This window comes from Sphaerodactylus townsendi, linkage group LG05 (assembly GCF_021028975.2).
Source record: "Sphaerodactylus townsendi isolate TG3544 linkage group LG05, MPM_Stown_v2.3, whole genome shotgun sequence".
NCBI classification, from domain to species: Eukaryota; Metazoa; Chordata; class Lepidosauria; order Squamata; family Sphaerodactylidae; genus Sphaerodactylus; species Sphaerodactylus townsendi.
The window spans coordinates 41,134,302-41,153,404 of NC_059429.1; the positions used below are offsets into that span (position 1 = coordinate 41,134,302).

At 43.6% G+C, this 19,103-nt stretch overlaps 1 protein-coding gene across 5 annotated transcripts in view; it reads left to right on the forward strand.

Annotated features, from left to right (window-relative positions):
* The window catches only part of PTBP2 (polypyrimidine tract binding protein 2), a 73,514-nt gene that overhangs the window by 19,973 nt on the left and 34,438 nt on the right, over positions 1–19,103 (forward strand). For 4 of the 5 annotated variants that reach the window (XM_048498995.1, XM_048498996.1, XM_048498997.1 and 1 more), the window contains exon 4: positions 14,612–14,784. In XM_048498995.1, coding sequence (XP_048354952.1) covers positions 14,612–14,784 — 173 coding nt within the window. The remainder of the gene's footprint in view (positions 1–14,611; positions 14,785–19,103) is intronic. The other variant, XM_048498999.1, reaches the window with a different exon arrangement.

A 19,103-nucleotide genomic window follows, 5' to 3' on the forward strand; every position in this document is an offset into this window, starting at 1 on the left:
ATAAGACCTGTTCTCTAAAATAGGAAGTTACAGTATCGCTTTCCATAGCCAATCCATGCATTGAAAAGACGAGCAGGTCCTTCTGGGATCAACTACAATTTTGGTCTCCCCCTTCCCGGAACTGTCCATAGTTATCAACTAGGTAATAGTATTGAGTTGCCTTTCTTCTTTACACTCCATCCTGTGAAGATATGGTATATATCTCTTTGTTCACAGAATTGGATAATTTTATTACAGCCACAAGGCCAGGATATGTATGGTATATACATGTTTATGCTTTTGTAAGAATTACAAGATATGGGAGAGATATTCACCTCCTGATATAATACCTGAACTTCTTTTTTCCCTAAGAATGCAAAGACAAGGGGAAAAGTCTCATTCTCAGCTTTCATAGCACAGATCTGTGTCATTAATTATAGTGTAGAGGTTCTATGCTGAATTGTTTGTATGTTGTGTTATTTTACAATAACCGATAGCTTTCTTAAGTTAGAAGGGAAATTGAGAGACTTGTGTAGATGTATTGGTTCAGCAGCAACAACTCCCCCAGTAGCCTAGAAGCAAATTTTAACTGCCAGAAAAGTTGCTAATTATAGCTTAAGAAATGTAAATGTTAATTATGGAGCACTGTAAACACTTTTCTTGTTTACAAGACCTCAAGCAGGGATTATATTAAGATGTAGCAGTATTATGTAATAGTGGTGTATTAATTTCAGTACTTAAATAATTTACTGACTCAAAAGAGGGGAGTAGTTTTGTAAAAGTTTAAATGTGTCACTGAAGGAGACTTCTTCAGAAATATAGGCCCAAAGGGCCCTTCAAAAATACAGGAAAGGAAGCATCTCTGTTCCATAGACAGACAGGAAATGTTCTTGTTGCTAAGATGGCATGATTAGGTGTGCTTCTGACCAGTATCCTGTATTCTTCATATCAAGTGATAATGAAGAAAAAGAATCTACTTTATTTGTCACTTTGGATGGGACTGATAGTTGTCTAGCCAAATTTGCCTTCATTGCATTATGATGACATCATCTTCATGACTCCTCCTTTGTCTGGGGTCTTGTAATGAAGAAAAAGGACTCTGGAGGTCTTTGAAAAGGGCATTTGCATTTTCTAAATCAAGATATAAGAACTTTAAAATAGTTCTTAAGCAGCAGGTTATCAAGTCTGCAAACAGGTGGAGAAAATTCTCACAAGGCACCTGGCTAGAGGAGACTGGTTCCATGCAAGATGTCCAACTGAATAATTAAGAGAGTTCATATTTTTGGCATATATATAAGGTAGCTATTCTTTATATTTTCTGAGATAATTCTAGCAAGTTTCTGGCTAAGAATCAAGATTCTAATTTTGGTTAGAACAGTGGTTCTCAACCTTCCTAATGCCGTGACCCTTTAATACAGTTCCTCATGTTGTGGTGACCCCCAACCCTAACATTTATCCATTTTACAGATGGAGAACACTAATGCAGAGAGTCTTAGGTGACCCCTATGAAAGGGTTGTTCGACCCCCAAAGGGGTCCCGACCCCCAAGTTGAGAACCACTGGGTTAGAACCTTGATTGCTTGAAGGGGCTTGGAGATACAATTGCCATATAAAATACAGACCCAGAATCTAGAAATGAAAAACATCTCACATTTGGTCAGGGGGACGATAATATATTCCTAATATTAGACTATCCTTCACCCCTGGTATTGATATCCACAGTTATTCTGTAGGGGAATCAGTTCCCCATGCATTGTCTATTTTATGTGACACTATGCTCTCTTTGACATAGAGGGCAACACCACCCCCAATAAGCCCTGTCCTATCCTTCCTGTCTAGCCTGTAACCTCAGATAACAGCATCTCACTGGTTCTCCTTATTCCACCATGTCTCTGTGATGCCGACTATATCAATGTCCTCCTTCAAAACCGTGTACTCCAGCTCCCCCCATTTTAGGTTAAAGACTTCTACTATTAGCATAGAGACACCTGTATACCCTGTCCCTCACCTAGGATGTATGTACTTTGCCCTAGCCTTTTGTAGACACTATCACTTATCACATGCACATTGCAATGTTCTGCACTTGTATGTGGTTGATTTAGAACAGGGGTCTGCAACCTGCAGCTCTCCAGATGTTCATGGACTACAAATCCCATCATCCCCTGCCAGCATGGCTGCCATGCTGGCAGGGGATGATGGGATTTGTGAACATCCATGTTTATCTGGATTACTACGTAGTTGGGTGACAAACCTTATTTAGAAAACCTCCCTCTCTGTCTGCATCCCCATGGATACTGTATTCCGAACCGAAGTCACCTCAGCTCCTGTCAGCTTTCCCCCAGGGATAAGTTTAAAAGCTGTTCTGTTACCTTTTTAATGTTGAGTGCCAGCAGCCTGGTTCCTTTTTGGTTAAGATGAAGCCCGCCCCTTCTCCTGGAGGCGTAGGGCATCTCTATGGGTTGTTCCTTTCACTTGCTTAGGAGGCAGGGCTTTACTGTTTTTTTCTTCCACTTCCTCTTCACTCGCTCACTTCCCTCCCCCTTCAACTGCCAGTAACGTTCCTGCCTCTTGATAGGAGAGCACGACTTCTTCTTTGCTCCCTGTGTGAATGGTGTGTGAATGGTTGTTTGTGTGTTGCCCACTCCTCATGTGGTTTTGCTTCCCCCATGTGTGTGTCGATGTAGAAAGGGGCGTTGCTTCTCGGTGGGCAGCACGCTGAGGCAATTGTGAGGAGAAAGAGTCGTGAGCGCCATTTTAACGTTAAGGTGCTGCCAGGAAAAAGGGGCGTCATTCTTACTCTTTTAGCTTCCAGGCGAGCGTCCACTACTCGGATATATAATTACACTTGGAAGGTATTTGCTAAGTGGTGCCATGTAAGAGACATAGATCCAGAGTACCCACAGATAGGTGACATTCTAGCATTTCTGCAGGAAGGATTTCACTCAGGATTACGGGTAGCTACACTTAAGAGACAAATTCCAGCCCTTTCTACTGTATGGTTGGGATCTATGGGATATCCAGTGGCAGACCATGGGGATATCCGGAGGTTCCTTAAAGGAGTGAGTCAATCTCAGCCTGCGGTAGCGCACCGTTTTCCCTTGTGGAATCTACACATCGTATTAGTCGGACTCACAAAACATCCCTTCGAAATGGAGCCCGTTCGCGATCTATTCCAGCTCCTTCCTGTGAAGGCTCAGGAATAGCCAAATTACTATTTCTTATTTCAGTAACAACCACATCAGGAAGGGTTCTCTAGAGATTAAGGCATTGTCCATTGGTTTAAACATTTGTAAATTCCACTCTGAGAGGGTCACTTACTCCCACACCGACCTCTACTTTTTTAAGCCCTCCCAAGGTCTGTTTCCAGGGTTCTCACATGCAGCAGGAAATTACCTTGCCTACATTCTTTCCCAACCCAATGGGGGACAGGGGAAAAATGTGGCATACTTTAGACGTGCGTAGAGCTCTTAAGATATATATCCATAGGACAGAAGCCATTAGGAAAACTGAACGCATGTTCATTAATGTGTCACATCCAAATATTGGCCAGGTGATGTCCACTGCCTCCATCAGTGCGAACCTGAAATTAGCCATCGCAGAGGCTTACAAGAATACAAACCTGTCAGTGCCTTCGGGCATTACGACTCATTCAATCAGGAGTGCCACTACTAATGCGGCATTAAGATATCAGGTGTCAGTAGACGACATTTGCAAAGCTGCTCTTTTGTACGGCACTACAAGATTCAATCCTGGGCTGAGCAATGTACTGCCTTCGGCACCAGGGTGTTGAGTCATGTTTCTGGAGACTAATTTCCCACCCGGGGAGTGGGACACTGCTTTGGTATGTCCCATAGAGATGCCCTACACCTCCAGGAGAACGGTCCATTGGTACTTACCGTGAAGGGCCTTTCTCCTGGCAGGCGTAAGGCATCTCGGCCCTCCCTGAGGTTGTCTACCGGAAGGATGAGTCAGAGTTTGTTATACAGTTGAGGTTAAAAAAAAAAGAGAGAGAGGTTTAGGTGGATGTTTATTCATGTGTTTGTATCCAAGTTCCTGGTTTGTTTTCTGAATGCGTGTTCATATTTTGCGTGGTCAATCCGTTACTGGCAGTTGAGGGGGGGGGGGGAAGTGAGCGAGTGAAGAGGAAGTGGAAGAAAAAACCAGTAAAGCCCTGCTTCCTAAGCAAGGGAAAGGAACAACCCATAGAGATGCCCTACGCCTGCCAGGACAAAGGCCCTTCACCGTAAGTACCAATGGACCGTTTTGTACAGACCTGCCTTGTCCTAAAGCAGGGGTAGGGAACCTCTAACACTCAAAGAGCCATTTAGACCCATTTTCCACGGAAAAGAAAACTCATGGAGCCGCAAATACTTTTTGGCATTTAAAATGAAGAAAACACTGAGTATTTTGGTTTTTTACTTTTACGCACGCTTTGTATAAAGGGCAACTCTCCTCTTTCCTCAACTTCTCCCTTCTCGTCAGGGTCAGCTTCAAACCCACTGATTGTGACCTTTTCCCATTCTGTTTCCTCCTTTCCCCCTTGTTCTGTCTCTAATATTTCTTCCCAGCTTTCAGTTATCTTTTCAGCTTCCCCCCCCCTTCTCTACTACATTCAACTCCCTTCCCTGCTGTTCCTCCCCTCTCTGGGGCTTTTCCACAGATCTCTCTCTCTCTCTCTCCTCCTCCTCTCTCCTAGTCACCTCAGCTCTCCTTTCCACCCTCCACCTTCCCCAGCTTCTTCCTTCTCCTCGGAACCTCGTTCGGCCGCCCCACCCCGCCTTAAATCCAGCCCCAGTGCCTTCTGGGGTGTTTCTCCCCTCGTCCTGCAATGAGGCCGGGCCGGGGAAAGGTGTTGCCACCGTGACTCGCTCAGCGGCCTGCCCCCGCAGCGCTCGGCCCGTTGTCCCTCAGGCCGGGGCTGGGCACATTGCCGCTGGGGCTCGGGGCTGTGTGGCCAGACCAAAGCCTGCCGCTGCTGGGGCGCGCATCTGCGCCGGTGCCCACCCCGTCAAGTCTGGGGAGGAGCCTCCGGGCACCCCCGGACACCCATGCTCCCGCATGAACGGGGAGCGTGCAGCCAGCATCCCGGCCTGAGCCGGGCGCTGCTTTTTTCTCAGGATTCTACCCTGAGGGGAGGGGAGAAAAAAGCAGCGCCCAGCTCAGGCCGGGATGCTGGCTGCACGCTCCCCGTTCATGCGGGAGCATGGGTGTCCGGGGGTGACCGGAGGCTCCTCCCCAAACTTGACGGGGCTGGCGCCGGCGCAGATGTGCGCCCCAGCAGCGGCAGGCCTCAGTCTGGCCACGCAGCCCCGAGCCCCAGCGGCGGCGGCAATGTGCCCAGCCCCGGCCTGAGGAACAACGGGCCGAGCGCAGTGGGGGGACAGGCCTCCGAGCGCGTCACGGCGGCAACACCTCTCCCCGGCCCGGCCTCGTTGCAGGACAAGGGGAGAAACGCCCCAGAAGGCACTGGGGCAGGATTTAAGGCGGGGTGGGGTGGCCGAACGAGTCTCCGAGGAGAAGGAAGAAGCTGGGGAAAGTGGAGGGTGGAAAGGAGAGCTGAGGTCACTAGGAGAGAGGAGAAGAGAGAGACAAGAGAGAGAGGGAAATTGCTGTGGAAAAGCCCCAGAGAGGGGAGGAAGGGGCCATGCCAGGAGCCGCACCACAAGCGGGAAAGAGCCGTTTGCGGCTCACGAGCCGTGGGTTCCCGACCCTTGTCCTAAAGGGTTCCCCAGTTCCTAACAAATCTGAAACCCTCTGCCTTACACCACCTTTTCATCCATGCACTGAGACCCTGTATCTCCACTTGCCTAGCTAGCCCTGCACGTGGAGCAGGTAGCATTTCTGAGAATGCCACTTTGGGGATCCTGGACTTCAACCTGTTACCTAGCAGCCTAAATTTAGCCTCCAGAACCTCCCAGCTACATTTCCCAATGTTGTTGGTGCCAGTGTGGACCACAACTGCTGATTCCACCCCAGCACTGTCTAACAGTCTATCTAGACGAAGCGTGACATCTGCAATCTTCGCACCAGTCAGGCAAGTCACCATGTGGTCATCACGCCTCTCATAAACCCAGCTCTCTACATCCCCAATGATCGAATCACCTACTATGAGGAGCCCCCCATCTCCCCAAGGGGTATCCTTGGTGTGAGGGGATATTTCAAACACATTGATTTAAAGCTTCTGCTTAGATCAGATTCCTGCATCAGGTGTTTGAAACCAGGGATTGCAGTCTGTTGTTTCAGTTACAGAATGGTGTCACTGAATGAAATTTGTATTTCTAAAGATATTATGCTGTGACCTTGATAGCCCAAACTGATCCCATCTTGTCAGATCTTGGAAACTCAGCAAGGTCACCCTTGGTCAGTATTTGAGTGGGAGACCAAAAAGGGAGTCCAGAGTTGCAATACAGAGGCAGCAAACTGCAAACCACTGCTAATGCCCTCTTGCCTTAAATTCTGTGGAGTTGCTACTTGACAGCACTTGCCTCCACCAGAGAAATTATTGTCGTTGTCATAAAATCGCTACACAGCTTCTTTATTTTTCAGTTGTGTAATGTAAACCTTGGAACCACTGGAAGTCTTAGCAAAAAGTTTTGATAGCCTGTAGTATGCCACTTAAGGGAAACCAAATCTATTGGTTCATGTGGCAATGCTAATTGTTGTTGTTAGATCTACAGTTTCATTATATTCTTCTTCTAAAAGGGGTTTTAATAGAATAATTACCCACTAAAGAAGACAGTATGCAACCTCTGAACATTAGCGTGGACTAGAGCAGGGGTCCCTAACCTTTATGAACCTTGCAGGCACCTTTGCAATTTTGTGAAAAGGCTGTCATCCCAAAATGGGTGCCGTGGGAAGTGGAGCCAAACAAGATTCTTCTCTCCTCATTTTGCAAAAGCATCTCTAAAGGGGAATAAAGGAGAAAAAGAAGATATTAAAGGAGAATAAGAAGAACAAAAGCCTAAAGGGTAATGGAGCCACACACTAAGGAAAGCCTGGGACCTTATTAATCTTTCTGATCCTGCAGTGGCTTTGAAAAACCTTCTCATTTTATTCAAATGAAGGCTAGTAATATGTCTCCATTGTCTCAAGAACTGTTAGAGAGTTATCATATTGCAAAAGAAGGGCTCTGTAGAAAGAAAGAATTAAGAATGGCATGCAAGGAAGGGGAGGGAGTGAGGGGAGGGGGCCTGGCATCTGGACCTGGCCCACCCACCCTAGCATAGGGCGGGGGAGGGGAGGGAAGAGTGGCATGCAAGGGAGGGGAGGGGGGCTGGCATCTAGACCTGGCCCACCCACCCTAACGGAGGGAGGGAGAGGGGAGGGATGGGTGGCATGCAAGGGAAGGGGAGGGAGTGAGGGGTGGCATGCAAGGGAGGGGGGCCGGCATCTGGACATGGCCCACCCACCCTAGTGGAGGAAGGAGAGGGGGAGGGAGGGATGGCATGCAAACGAGGGAAGGAAGTGAGGGGTGGCATGCAAGGGAGGGGAGGGAAGGGGAGAAATAATTCCCTCCCCTTCCTCCCTTGCATGCCTCCCCTTTCCCACTCCCCTCCCCTTCAATGCTACCCTTCCCTCCCTCTCCCTCTGCTAGTGTGCGTGGGCCATGTCCAGATGTCCGGGCCCCTCCCTCCCCTCCCTTGCATGCCTTCCATTTTTGTGGAAGAAAACAAGTCATACTAATTCCTGGGATAAAAGGTAGAATAGAACATAGCATATAGAGAAATAGTATGTCATTTGACCACAGCTTCATTAAACTGCCCTTTTTGAAGGTTTCCTTGAAGGTTAAATCCCATTACCAAAGAAGGATACAACTACTGTACAATGAAAGTGAAATGACATCTACTGTACAATGAAAGTGAAATGACAAAAACAAGCAGCAGCAACTCTCCTTGCTAGTTTAGCATCTTTCTCTTCAGAGATCTTGTGTGTGTGTGTAGGTGTAGGTGTTCATGCACACACACAAAAGAGCCTGTCTTCACTATTCTGGGTAGCTGGAGTCATGGATCTGAGATTTGCTCACAAAACTACCACCACAGACAATTCAAAGGAAAACTGCCAAGTGCTGTACTCACACAACAGAATAACTCTACCATTAGATCCCATTGTATAGGTAGGAAATTGGACAACAGAGGAAGCTTTTCTCAGCTGGGTGCACACCTAAGTATAACCTTGGACATTTGATTTCCTCTTCCCTTCCCAAACCAAGTAGAGATACCGTATATACTCGTGTATAAGTCGGGCTTTTCAGCACATTTTTTGTGCTGAAAAAGTCCCCCTCGACTTATACACGAGTCAGCTGTATTTTAAGAAATATTTTAGGGTTTTTATTTTGTCGGCCGCCAGGGGGCGCAGTTTTTAGGCTACCAGCACCAAAATTTCAGGATATCATCAGGTGACACTCCTGATGATACCACCCAAGTTTGGTAAAGTTTGGTTCAAGAGGTCCAAAGTTAAGGACCCCCAAAGACGGTGCCCCATCCCCCATTGTTTCCAATAGGAGCTAATAGTAGATGGGGCTACATTTTGAGGGTCCATAGCTTTGGACCCCTTGAACCAAACTTCACCAAACCTGGGTGGTATCATACAAAAGGACACTTGCATGAAAACAAGGTGTTTATAATCATATGCAGTTAACAGGGAATGTTGACCAGAATAAGGAATTTGAGTTTTGAAATATAAACATTATATTACATTTCAGTTTCATAATCAAGAAACATTTCATTAATTAAAATTCAGAGGCATTGTGTCTCAGAGGGAACATTTACACTATTATTTTTGCATGAGAATTATTGATATTGTATACTGATGCTAGTACAACTACAATGGATGCAATATTAATTTAAAAGCAACATTACATAAAACATTTTCTTTAGCGAAAACAGCACAAGTAAATTTCAGAGGTAAAGAAGTGCCAACTTTTGCCATCATTAAGAGGTCCATTGTAAGATTCCAAATCCTTTTATTCATAAAGCCTTTAAAAATGCAAGTAGAACTACAAACTGTCTTAAACTTAGGCTAGTAATCTTCAGGTTGGGTCTGGAGTCCTTTCAGAATGACCAATGATATTCAGACTGCAGAGAAAAATCCCCCCTTCCCTCATGGAAATATCAGTTTCAGAGAACAGACTTAGTGAAACAGACTCCATAGAGTCACAGCTTGCTCCTCTTCCCAACCTCAACTATCTCCAGGCACCAGCCCCAAATCTGCAGGAACTTCTCAAGTTGTACTTGACATATCTGTTCAGTGAGCAGTGTTTACTCAACCACAGTTCTCTTAGTGATATTTAAGATACTTTGTTGTGAATCTAACTCGGTATTTGATATTATCTGTAATAATTTTTACATTTCCAGAGGAGTAGAGATTAAATGTACAGAACATAAGGCCAAGGGGTGAGAAAACACACATTCAACCAAATGAGAAACGTGTAAAAAAACCCTCTCCAAACAACACCAGAAATATAAGAAAATATAGAAAACCTCTGCACTGCATGCCGCCCCTCCCTCCCCCTCCCTCCACTAGGGTGGGTGGGCCAGGTCCAGATGCTGGGTCCCCTCCTTTCTCTCCCTTGCGTGCCACCCCTCACTCACTCCCCTTCCCTTGCATGCCACCCCACCCTCCCCTCATACTGTTGAATCTCTGGGCAAGATACTCTCTTCAGGGATCTGTGTCCAACTTCCCCTCACCCTCATCATAGAAGAGTACTCTGTACAACCAAAATGTAAACTTGGTCCAAGAGTGGAAGTGCAGTGCTCAGGAGGGAAGGAATGTTACCATTGCTGCTTACGTTCTGGCCTTGTACAGTCCCGTCTATCCTTAATTCTGAGATGGCTGCTGTTACTTTGCTTCCTTCAAACAAAGGTGCTGGTTAACAGTCTTTCACTTGTACAGAGTCTGCAGAGATTCTCTGACTCTTGCTTCAGGTTGTCACTGAGAAGAGGAAAGATTCTTGGGGCAGTGAGTTTTTCCATTTCCAGTACTTTCTGGCACTATTGTCAAGGCATTATGACTGTAGGAACTTCAGCCTGTGATGATACATCTTCCCCTTTGTATCTCCATAAAGAAAGGGGCTGCTGAGAACTCGGATAAAGTAGTACCTTGGTACAGTAGTTATGGATAAAATACAATGTTGTGGTATCTAGCTATTACCTTTTTAAAAAGAAAAAGTCTGAAAATAGCTTGACTGGGGGCGTGGGGAACCACAAAAGTGGAAGCAAAGAAAGCTTAGTTGAAACTGTTGTGCCACTGTTCTGCTGGTTCTTCAAATGCCTCTGCATTCACAATGGTGTGAGATACATAGAGATTCAATGTGGAAACAGCTATTGTAAATAAATTCCTGTGCCTTTGCTGTTCAGAGGAAAGTTGTAGTTATCCTATGACCAAGAAGCACTCTTATCATTGACAACCAAGCACCTTTGTGAAATCCTCATTTTGCTCCTAGCTGTGCAGACAGGAAGGTTTGAACCAGAGAGATAAATTTTTCATCACAGGGTTTTTCTGGAAATTATATGTTCTTTGGTTTTCAAGTAAACCACAAATTGAATTGGCTTTGCTGGATTTTGATGCAGGGAGGTGGAAAATGTAGCTGCTTTTGTGGGGCAGCTGTCACATTAAAAAATGCAGAAGCTTTGATCTTCATTGCCCACCAGTGACTCCAAAACTGTGGTTCTTAGCTTTGACAGAAGCAGCATAGATACCATGGTCATTTTCTGTTTAAGAAACACTCTTGATTCCGTCTATGGCTGGCCTAGTTCTGTATGATGCGCAAAGTTTAAAAATCACAGCCTCTATTGTTACTTCAGTCAGTCCTGTATCAGACCAGTCATATGAATAATGTCCTCCACACGTGTAGAATCAGAACATAAGTATGTCTCCCAATGAAGGAAAAATGGAAGGGAGACATACCCTATATGCTTGTGCTGAAAAAAGCTCCCCTCGACTTATACACAAGTCAGCTGTATTTTAAAAAAATATTTTAGGGTTTTTACTTTGTCAGCCGCCAGGGGGTGCAGTTTTTAGACTAGCGGCACCAGGTGACACTCCTGATGATACCACTCAAGTTTGGTAAAGTTTGGTTCAAGGGGTCCAAAGTTATGGACCCCCAAAGAGGGTGCCCCCATCCCCCATCAGGATAATCTCTTACTGATACCAGCCAGGTTTAGTGATGTCTGGTTTAGGGGGTCCCAGTTTTTTGTGGTAAAATTAGGTGCCTCAACTTATATGCGGGTCGACTTATACACGAGTATATACAGTACTTAACCAGCAAGTAATGTTATTACCCTGTTCAAGATTCAGAGGGGTCGGGGTCAGTGAGACAGAACAACTGCAAATGAAAAAGGGAGAAGCTAATAGGGAGAGTGGATAGGAAAACATGGAGAGCAGATTCTGGGAAGGGAAGGAGAATGGTCCATTTGTCATGTCAATGAGGGGATAGTGATTTTGGACTCATGATGATGGAAGAAGTTCTGGGAGGCGGGAGCAGAATGAAATATGAGGTTGGAGGCTATGCCATGTCCTTTATATGCATTTGGATTTACCTGGATAAAGATAGGGTAACCCTGCTATTGGCTGAATATGGTGAAGAACTGGGATCTGTGATGGCATTCAGCAAAAAGTGCTGGATCCACCTGCCCATTGTGAAATTTTCATTGCACTGTGACGGGCGCAACACTAGGATCCTAGAGCCTGTTTGGGCAAGGGTTAGGATACATCTTGCCCTAGAACTGTTCAAATTTACCTTTGTAAGAATGATGCTCAAGAGTACCTAGGTCCGTGGTGGCGAACCTTTGGCACTCCAGATGTTATGGACTACAATTCCCATCAGCCCCTGCCAATTGGCCATGCTGACCTAGGTGATGTAATGGATACTGAGAGATGAGTCAAGTCTGGCTGCAGATGATTGAGTCAGATGGGTGTGAGGTCTGACTCAGGCATATTGACATTGACCAGGGGGATATATTGAAGGCCCTTGTTGGATAAGTTTCCTGTGAGATCTGTGTTGTGAGAGATCTGGAGAGGCAACCTGCTAATCTTTCAAACTTTGGCTGTTATTTATGGGATGTGAGGAGTTTTCAAGAACTGCCCAAAGGAGCCTTCGTTAATGTGGCAGTAGAATTCTGAGATAGTTTCTCCTTGAAAGCACTAGATAATTACATATAAAAAGGAAGAGTAAAGAGCTGTGTGATATAGGAAGTAAAGGGTGAGATGTAGTTAAAAATTTGTCAGCCTTTAAGGTGCCAAAGCCGCCCCCCCCCCTTTTTTGTTGTTGTTAAATTATCCTAATTCTAATGTAACACTCACATTCTAGTCACATTCTATTTACTAATTCTTCTCCTGGGACCTTCATCTGATTGTCAGCACTGTTCACTGGGTTCCATTTGAGTCTCTGTATGGTTTTCTTGCAGTTATCAGAGTGTACTCAATGAGATTCATTTTGGTATTGAATGTTTCTATGCTAAGAGCAATCTCTTTCATAAGAGAATGCATACTTTGAACCAGAATTGCATAGTACTCTTTGCTGAGCTCTGCCTTCTTCCTGTGAAAGACATAATTGTAAAGACAAAGATTAATAATCATTTCCTTTTGTTCCAGCTTCCTTCCCCAAGGAATAGGAAAGATAGAGTGTAAGGAAAAGTGCGGGTGTGCGGTTATATATTTCAAACCAAATAAGTTTACTGATTTTTTAAATTGTAGTTTTCAATTTTGTAAGCCACCCTGAGATTTCTCTGTAGGGTGGGGTATAAGTTCCAAAAATAAATATTCCATGTATCAGATTGGGAACATCCAATACTGCTCCTGTACCCCACCCACAAATCCCAGTCACCATTTTCGATAACATTGGAACTGGGAAACCAATCAGGGAGCTAAGAGCACCTTGTGAGGACCTGATATTCCCCAGCTGGTTGGCAGGATATCTGTCAATTAAACTTAAAATGCCCATCTTTAAAAATGTGGAGACAAGTTTTTACCTCATTGAAAATACTGTCCCTTTAAAGTTTAAAAGGCAGATATGCTGCCCACCTGCTGGGAGCTCTCTGCCCCCATACTTTTTCTGCTTTGCAGGTTGGGGAATCAGCCTTAAAGAGGATGAGATGACCTGGAGCATGGTCCTGGGGCTACTTGCAGGATGCAATGCAGTCCCTGACCCCTCCTGAATGGCCAAAGGCTTGGATGTGTGGCCTGGGTTGCCACCCAGCAGGTAAATCTGGACCTGGCTACAGATAGTGGATAGACTCATGCACATTAGGGCTGGTCAAGTATAAAACCCAGTAGTAGTTAAACCTCTAAGGTTTGTAGGACAAGAATAAGACATCCTTCTTCAACATTACGTTTGAATATATGATTTCTCTTTAACCTTTAGTCAGCAATGTGTTAAGTCAGGTTTGCAAATTATGGTAACCAACACATTGTGATGTTTCAAATTTAAATGTTTGTCAAAGTTACTGTTTTTTTTAAATGACTACAACTTTTAGCAACTGCTTTTCTTCTGAACTAATTGTGTTCATCCTGTGCCTTTCTCACAATATCTCTTTCAGCCAAGTCTCCTGTTGCGAAGTATGATACAATCTTTTGAAATGGGTTTTTTTTTAATTTAAAGCTTCTGGCATTATGCAATCAGGTTGAAACATGGCTTTTGGAAAGTAAACCAGATTCTCACAATATTTGGTCAGAATGTATGGCTACTTGGGTTGGAGTAATTTCCAAAGTCATATTTCATGTTTTTTTTAAAATTCCTACTGGTTTTCTCTTGAAAAAAGTTTGAATTTGAATGTGCAATCCTCCTGTGCAACTTATCCTCCTGTGTCACTCATCTGAACAAGCTTTTTGCCTAGATAGTTGTAACTCATTGTCCTGACTGGATGGTAGTGGCACTTGCCAGGCAGCTTCCTCTAAAGATAGGTAATTCTCCTCTGTTTTTATATTCAGATCCAATACAGAAATGGAGCTGAATTATCTACCCCAGCACAGTCTGATCGAAAGGTAGTAAGGCCAGAATAGCAAATTATGCAGAGATACAGTGGGAAACAGCCCATGTGGGTTAATAGCTCTGGGCTGTAATTTTATAGGAGAGCCCTTAATGCATGCAAGCAGTTTTTGGATGATGCATCAGTGTGGTCAAGCCCACAGTTTGAGAATCATTAAATAAATTAATAATATTATTAACTCGATAATAAGATTTATCACCAGTGGTGGGATTCAGCAGGTTCTCACCACTTTGGCAGAGTTGGTTGTTAAAATGGTGCTTGTAAACAACCAGTTGTTAAATTATTTGAATCCCACCAACAGAACCAGTTGTTAAATTGCTTGAATCCCACCACTGATTATCACCCTTGATAACATGAGTATATGAAAATGTTATCAGTTATAATATGCTTATTGCTTCTTAGTGAGTTATGAAAATTCTGTAATGGATGAAGAATATATATATATGTATATATAGTAAGTTGACCATTCAGAAACTGAGCATAGTTTTTATTGAGTTATTTTCTTTTTGATAAAAGGTAAGTTACTTATTTCATACACTTATTTGGAAATTGTACACATGCACAAACTGTTTGTGAGGGGGTTAATGAGAGAGAAATAAATAGAGAAGCTTTTTTAAATGAAATGAACTATGAATAAATGTCTTTCAGCCAATGGTAACGACAACAAGAAATTCAAAGGTGAAGATAAAATGGACGGGGCTCCTTCTCGCGTTCTTCATATCAGGAAATTGCCAGGTGAAGTGACAGAAACAGAAGTTATTGCGTTAGGCTTACCTTTTGGTAAGGTGACCAACATTCTTATGCTCAAAGGAAAGAACCAGGTACTTTCTAATTTTGCTTTGTTATTCTAGTATAGGAAATCCCCTTCCTCAGAACCTAATTACTCTGTCTGCCAGGAGTGGAACCACCTACTAGCATTGGAGCCAGGAGATGAGAGCTTCCCTTCTACTATCTTTCAGTGCTCTTGCTGAAAGTATTTTAGTTTCTCAGATGCCAGAATCAGTCATGGGCCAATATGCAATTTCATTGCTCTTGTTTTGCAGGGATGATGAAAAAAAGTTACATTTTTTGTAGGCATCTGTTTTTGCTCCCCCCCCCCCAACCTATGCTTGATTCTTTTTCTGATATTGTTCAGCAAAACATAGGATTAGATTCTAAGTAAAGGTAGAACTTGACCGTATTTAAGTATTTTGGTAGGGTGCCAGCTATGGGCTGGGAAATACCTTAAGATTTGGGAGGGGAGAAGAACCTGAGGAGGGCAGGGTTTGGGAACGGGGGGACTTCAATGGTATATAAAGTTCACTTTGCGTAGTGGCCATTTTCTCCAGATGTACTGATCTTTGTCACCGGGAGATCAGTTGTAATTGCAGGAGATATCCAGCTACCTCTTGGAGGCTGGTAATTCTAATTTTAGCCCTGTTATTTCAAACAGAGAAAACATTCACTGAATACAGCAATGAAGCTGAATATCTAAATTGGGAGAGTTAGAATAATGTACTTTGGGATCCTCACATACACAGAAGCAGAAGCCCCTTCAGAATGGACTTCAGATTTCCAGTGTTTCAGCCTGTTCAGAACCAGTCTCTTTCCCTTCCTCCCCTTTTCCAACCTTAGCTTTGTAAAGCACAACTGTTGGCAGAGAGGCCTCCCAGCTGAAGAGAGAAATTCTGAGTTTAAGATTGCATGTCATTTTAATATTAGGAGCTACTGTTTCCATTTTGTAGCATCATTGGATAATACTGCATATATTCTTTAGATGTCCAGGCCTTAAACATGAGATCTCTGTCACCAGGGAAAATACCGTGTTTCCTCGAAAATAAGACAGTGTCTTATATTAATTTTTGCTCCCAAAGATGTTCTATGTCTTATTTTCGGGGGATGTCTTATTTTTCTGTGTTCTGTTCGTTGGGCATGCTTCCAAACAAAAACTTTGCTACATTTTAATTTTGGGGGATGCCTTATATTTCGCACTTCAGCAAAACCTCTACTACATCTTATTTTCAGGGGATGTCTTATATTCGGGGAAACAGGGTAGTGGTTATACCGGAGAAGGCTGGTGGGATGACCTTGTGGCAGGAATGTAGCACATAGTCTCCCCATTGTTGCCCAATCCAAATCAGGCCTGAGCTAATGCAGTTGAGTCACCAATGTAGATCAGGCCTGGGTCTATTTGCATGATCATCAAAAGCCCGGTTAATGTTATGCTCCCTCTGTAAGAGATCTCTGCTCTTTGTATTGGAAGGTCTGAAGGTGTCTCTTACAGATTGAGAAATGTGGCACATGTGGAAGGGGACTGGAATAAAACTGAATAATTGCTCCTTGGTTCTTCAGCATATTTGCAATCATTTCAGGTATCCGTTGTCTGAAATAGCAGGACCTCAGAATGCTGGCCTGCTCTCCTGCAGCCAGGCTCTTATTTTTTATTTAATTTCCTTTTTGTACCCTGCCTTTCTCCCTGTTGGGGGCCCAAATTGGATTATGTTATCCTCCTCTCTTGCATTTTATCCCCACAACAACCCTGTGAAGGAGGTTAGGCTGAAGGTCATCTAGTGTGTTTCCATCACAATGAGGACTTGAACCTGGGTCTCCGGGTCCTAATCCAACACTCTAAGCCCGTGGTGGTGAACCTTTGGCACTTCAGATGTTATGGACTACAATTCCCATCATCCCCTGCCAGCATGGCCAATTGTAGGGGCTGATGGGAATTGTAGTCCATAACATCTGGAGTGCCAAAGGTTAACCACCATTGCAAGCTGTAAACCACACTGGCTGTATTGGCTGGATCAGGGGTAGGGAACCTGCGGCTCTCCAGATGTTCAGGAACTACAATTCCCATCAGCCTCTGTCAGCATGGCCAATTGGCCATTCTGGTAGGGGCTGATGGGAAATGTAGTTCCTGAACATCTGGAGAGCCGCAGGTTCCCTACCCCTGGGCTGGATGGTTTTTCATTTACTAATATTAGTCATAAAAGCATCTTTCTATGTCCTTTTTAAAATTGCATCTTTCAGAGTTCTTTAAAATGCCAAGCGTTTTGTAATGTTTGGTCAAACTTTTCTTTGAAATAGTATATATTGGAAAATATAGGGATACATATTTCTCAGTTTAGGTTCTTCAGCTAGCCATGCAGCCAGAGGATTTTCTCCTTGTGAAAGTCAGACAGAAAGAAGCATACAGACTGTTCAGGTCACATAGATAAGCATGATTTCATTGTTTTCAGAGGGCTTTATCTAAGAGGATGGATGACTCAAGTATTTTTTCAGCCCTGCATTATTATCCCACAATATCACAAAATCGCATGAATCTTCTGTATTGCATGTTATAAAATTATATGCATGTGTTTGCAGGAAGCAATCAACTTGGAGAAGGATTAGCCGATAGTTTTGATTAGCACACTCTTGAACAAGCAGGCCGATCAGCTTCTGCCTGCCAGCATATTTTCGTAGTAACTGGAAAAAGTAGCAAAAGACTCATCTAAAAAGCTGGAAGACTAGTTTTATGGGAATAATTCTCATATTTTATTCCCTCCCCAAATACTTCACATCAGTAAATGACCCAAGGAAAGTTTTTTTGGGGGTGGGGTGTGGTGGTGGTGTTGTAATCACAAAAGATTTTGCAGAAAAGTCAGATAATCTCTGTTTAGTGAACCATATCTCTTGGTAAAGTAAACGTTGATTACACAAACAATATGTGTGTTGGTTCAGAGTCCAGTTTCATCATCCTATGAGTCCTTTTGATAAGCTAGTGTGCCTTCTGGCTTTAGCTCAGACTCTGGACAGCCAAATAATCTCATTGACCTCTAACATCAAAAATTATCTATGGCAAAAGGTGTAAAACAAGATGCACACTGTTTTGAAAAAGACATTCACAACCTTGCTTGTCCTAAGGAGGGTATTTGGGAGATCTAGCGATTTACGGATTATTATATTTAACAAATGGCTTTAATTGTCCATTCCCAAGTTGAAAGCTATGGAAAGGCAGGTGAGAAGTCTCCAGAAGCATCTCCTGTCTTATGACTTTCCCCATAAACCAAAGGGCTGCTAGGGAATCCCTGATCAAGCTGCTATTTGAGATCTAAAATCGTAAAAGTAAGAAGTTGGAAGAGGTCTACAGACCATCCAGCTTAACCCCTACTCAAGACAGAATAACCTGAAACATCCCTAACAAAATGGCCATCCAGCTTTCACAGAAACCACCAAGGAGGGAGAACCCACCAGATCCCTGAGCAGCTGATTTTATCACTGAACCACTCTTATTGTTAAAAAGGTTTTCCTTGAACCTCCCATTATCTTTGCACCCATAATTTAAACCAATTATTCAACCTACTCTAGCCACCATGTTTTGTGGAGACAAGTTTGTTGTCTGCTAGAAGTCAGAGCAAGATTCTGCTTATGCCATGGAATACCTTCACTCAGGAAGTGTGTTTGGACACATGGTTTACTACTTTTGGGATGCTAACAAGAATGCTCTTATATCAGTTGTTGAGACAGAGACTTTTGATTGAATGATATTTGAAATTTCGGTGGTATGTGTAGCTGTTCTTGTTTTGCTTTGTTGGTATTATTGTTTTGTTGCAAAACTCATCATTTAATATTTTAAAAAGAGAAATAGAAACTTAGAAAAGGTGTAGAGAAACACCTGCATTAATTGTATTGGCATGATACCTGTTGTGTTGCTTTAACCTGCAATGCTCCTCTCAGGTGTTTGGGGGATGTAAAACTTCCGTAAAGCTGTGGTCAACTTGAATTCCACTCACTAATCATCTGTTCATTTATATTTGTACCCTTTCTTCAGGAACCTCGGGCGGTATACATGGGCTTCCCTTTGCTTCATTTCATTTTCATTTCAAATCTGTAGTAGGGTAGGTTGTGATAGAATGACTGGCCTCACATTGACTGAGCTTTGTAGCAGACTGAGGATTTGAACCAGGTTCTTTCCTGTCACAGTCTGGCACACTACAGTGGCTGGCGATTGGTGTGATATGTTTTCCTCTTTATTCTCATTCCTTTAGCTAGTGTATTCACTGTCTCATCCAAATAATAAAAAACAAAATTGTAACTTCATTTGCCATATGCTGTTTTTGTTTTAGAATGGTCTTTGTTTTAGAATGCTACCTTTGGGTCATAGTCCCTTTCCTAGTTC